At 42.6% G+C, this 4,003-nt stretch overlaps 1 protein-coding gene and 1 non-coding gene across 2 annotated transcripts in view; both read left to right on the plus strand.

Moving 5' to 3' along the window:
• Positions 1–3,997, plus strand: part of LOC108294338 (40S ribosomal protein S23-like) — a 7,496-nt gene extending 3,499 nt beyond the window's left edge. The window contains exon 3 of the mRNA XM_037734128.1: positions 3,478–3,997. Coding sequence (XP_037590056.1) covers positions 3,478–3,979 — 502 coding nt within the window. The 3' untranslated portion in view covers positions 3,980–3,997. The remainder of the gene's footprint in view (positions 1–3,477) is intronic.
• Positions 896–956, plus strand: LOC119469121. Its single transcript, XR_005197937.1, has one exon. It is a non-coding gene; the product is annotated as a U7 small nuclear RNA (small nuclear RNA).
• Positions 3,998–4,003: the final 6 nt, after the last annotated feature.

The raw sequence follows: 4,003 nt of genomic DNA on the forward strand, positions 1-4,003 counted from the left end.
AAAAAAAAAAAAAAAAAAAAAACCTTAACTGTCCTTGCAGCCACTGTGAGTCATTTGAAACTCAGAAGTGAGCTTGATTCTTGTCTTTTCTGAGAAGGTATAGTGGGTGGGAATATCAGTGCTCAGGTACAGATGTGCAAAAAATTTTGTACATCAAGATGCTTTCTGATTCTGAGCAACACTCCCCCACCCCACAATTCTACCCAGCAGTACATATTTAACTTTGTTCCTTCTTTAAGCTTGATGCCAATCTCCCCAAGGTCATTCGTGGTTCTGGAATCTTCTGTGGTGCCAGGGCATCAAGGAGGTAACAGAAAGGCCCACTGGTCTTTGGTCATCTCGTCATAGCCCTTTCCATGATCTTTCTGCATTAGTCCTCCAGGTCAAGTAGAGCTTAGCTGCTTTCACGCCAGGTTTACAGCATGGGTATTTTTTGCCAAGGCTGAGAATTTCATACTTGGGGTCTCTTGCTCTCTCCCAAGCAATACTACCGCAAATCATGATCAGGGTCCCCACGTCCAAAACTCAGGTTCCTCCGGTATTACTAAGCATGTGGAATATTTTTTCTCAACTGAGCAAAGTTCTTTTACTTCAGCTTTTTGTAAGTCATTTTATCTTTACCTGCTACTTCTCTCCTCTACTGAGGCTAAGCCTTTTGAAATAAAACCAGATAGTTTTCTAGGCAAGTTCAATGTCCATTCTCACCACAGACTTGACCTTGAAGAAGAAAACGCAGACCTGGCTAACATGAGAGAAAGGAAAGGGAAAAATAAATGAAGATAAAAGTTAAATATTTTAAAATATTTTTGTTCTCATTTTTTTTCTTTTTACCTTAGATACCGGGAAGCCAAGATTCGAATTTCATGCTCAGTACCCACAGAATAAGAATATTTACTAGTGTTACGTCTTTTTTAGAATTTGTCTAGCAGCTTTTCCAGTTTTCACTGGGGGAAAAAAGAAATAAAAAAGAAGACCGAGCATGGTGGCCTCTTTGAACCTTGCAGAACCCGGAAAAAAATTACCAAGCCAACAGAGCAGAACCAGATCCTCTAGGGAAACACAGTGCTGGTGGAAGAACCATAGCTCCAGTAAGCAAATGTGGTGCTGAAGAACAAAATAAATAAATAAATAAATAAAGACTGAATCTATCGTGATCATCCATGGAAAGTAAATAAACGACATTTGTTTAGAGCAAAGTATTTATCCAAATTAAACAGAATTAAATAGGAAAAATAAAATGAAGTTTTGAATTTGTTTTGTTGAAAAATACCAAAAGTATTCATTGAGGATTCAAGAATAATTTATCATTAACTAGGTAAAAGTTGACTTCAAATCTGATTATAGGCCAGTGCAGTGGCCCATGGCTGTAATCCCAGCACTATGGGAGGCTGAGGCTGGCAGATCACTTGAGGCCAGGAGTTCTAGACCAGCCTGGCCAACAAGGTGAAACCCTGTCTCTACCAAAAATACAAAAATTAGCTGGGCGTGGTGGCACATGCCTGTAGTCTCAGCTATTCAGGATGCTGAGGCAGGAGAATCACTTGAACCCAGGAGGCAGAGCCTGCAGTGACCCAAGATAGTACCACTGGGTGCCAGCCTGGGCAACAAAGCAAGACTCCATCTCAAAAAAAAAAATCTGGTTATAATATGTCACTAATTGATTAAAATGTTTATTTTGTACTGAGTTTACCTATTTCTTCAGTTTCTGGAACTCTTAGACATTTGCTTTCTATTGTCTGTACCATTCGTGGAAGATCATATTTTTCATAGTATATATCCCAAATAGTATGATAAAAAGGACTTACTGAATGCTTGTCCTGTGTAAAAGAATGTTTCCCTTACATATTTTGAGGCAGCATGGCCAAGTGGCCAGGAGTGCAGACCAGAGGCTGACTGCCGGGGTTCGTATTCTGACTCTGCGTGTGTTAGCAGTGTGACTTGTGCAATGCACTTAACATCTCTGCCTCTCAGGTTTCTCATCTGAAAATGGGGATAATACTGCCTACTGGCGGGGCGCAGTGGCTCTCCCTCAGCCGCCCAGGCTGGAGGGCATGGCCCAAACTTGGGATCACTGAAACCTCTGCCTTCCTGCATGTCTGCCTCCTGGGTTCAAACAATTCTCCTGCCACCGCCTCATGAGTAGCTGGGATTACAGATGCAAGCCACCATGCCCAGCTAATTTTTTTTTTTTTTTTGAGATGGGGTTTCATTCTTGTCACCCAGGCTGGAGTGCAATGGTACGATCTTGGCTCACAGCAAACTCTGCCTCCTAGGTTCAAGTGATTCTCCTGCCTCAGCCTGCCAAGTAGCTGGGATTACAGGTGCCTGCCACCATGCCCAGCTAATTTTTGTATGTTTAGTAGAGATGGGGGTTTCACCATGCTGATCAGGCTGGTCTCGAAATCCTGACCTCAGGTGATCCACCTTCCTCGGCCTCCCAAAGGGCTGGGATTACAGGCATGAGCCACCTATTGGGAGGCCGATATGCATGAATCACTTAAACCAAGGAGTTTGAGACCAGCCTGGGCAACATAGCAAAACTCTTTCTCTACAAAAAAAAAAAAAAAAAAAAAAAAAAAACACACACACACACACACACACACACACAAAGAAACAAAAAATTAGGTGGGCCTGGTGGTGCATGCCTGTAGTCCCAGCTACTCAGGAGGCTGAGGTGGGAAGACTGCTTGAGCCCTTAATGTTGAGACTGCGTGAGCCATGATCACACTACTGCACTCCAGGCTGCACAACAGAGACCCTGTCTGAGAGAGAGAGAGAGAGAGAGAGAGGAGGAGGGAGGGACGGAGGGAGGGAAGGAGGGAGAGAAAGAAGGAGAAGAAAAAAAGAAAGAAAGAATGAATGAATGAAAGAAAGAAAAGTTAATTTTCAGGATAGAAATTATCGTGCATGTAAACAGAAAAAGGCACCCAGGAGACATAAACATGAAGAGAATGCTGAAGTTTGCGGGAATCCCTAGACAGTGCTGATGGGCAACGCAAAAGATCCCAAATTACAAAGGGCCTAAAGAAAAAAAAAATATTGACCAGTTGACATATCATAGGTCTGGTCACCATATGAGCATAATCTAAAATAAAATACTTCAACATTGGGTTTACGACTTACAGCAAATCTGAAAGGATAGGTACAGACCCACAAAACTTCCTTCTTTTAGGTGCTAGGAACAATAGCACCATCTATGTGGAAACTAGGGAAGAGTTCTCAACCTTATACCAAGGCTTTTTTTGTTTTTTGTTTTTTTTTGAGATCTCTCTATATCATCCAGGCTGGTCTCAAACTGCTGGGCTCAAGTAATCCTCCCAATATACCAAGACCTTTGAAGGCCATAAGACAATAACAATTAAAACTGGATGATGAACCGGGAATGGTGACACATGCCTTCAAAACCCAGCACTTTGGGAGGCTGAGGCAGAAGGATCACTTGAGTCCAGAAGTTCAAAACCAGCTTTGGCAACATAGTGAGACTCTGTCTCTGTTCTTAAAAAATAGAATAAAGCACTCTTTCGCTCAGGCCCGTGACGCCGGCAGGATAGGCAAGTGTCATGGACTTTGTACTGCTAGGAAGCTCCGTAGCCACCGACAAGACCAGAAGTGGCATGATAAACAGTACAAGAAAGCCCATTTGGGCATAGCCCTGAAGGCCAGCCCTTTTGGAGGTACTTCTCATGCAAAAGGAATCCTGCTAGAAAAAGTAGGAGTTGAAGCTAAGCAGCCAAATTCTGCCATTAGGAAGTGTGTCAGGGTCCAGCTGATCAAGAATGGCAAGAAAATCACAGCCTTTGTACACAATGATGGTTGCTCAAACTTTATTGAGGAAAACGATGAAGTTCTTGTTACTGGATTTGGTTGCAAAGGTCATGCTGTTGGTGATATTCCTGGAGTTCGCTTTAAGGTTGTCAAAACAGCCAATGTCTCTCTTTTGGCCCTATACAAAGGCAAGAAGGAAAGACCACGATCATAAATTTTAATGGTGAAAACACTGTAG

Source organism: Cebus imitator, unplaced genomic scaffold (genome assembly GCF_001604975.1).
Source record: "Cebus imitator isolate Cc_AM_T3 unplaced genomic scaffold, Cebus_imitator-1.0 Scaffold575, whole genome shotgun sequence".
NCBI lineage: Eukaryota > Metazoa > Chordata > Mammalia > Primates > Cebidae > Cebus > Cebus imitator.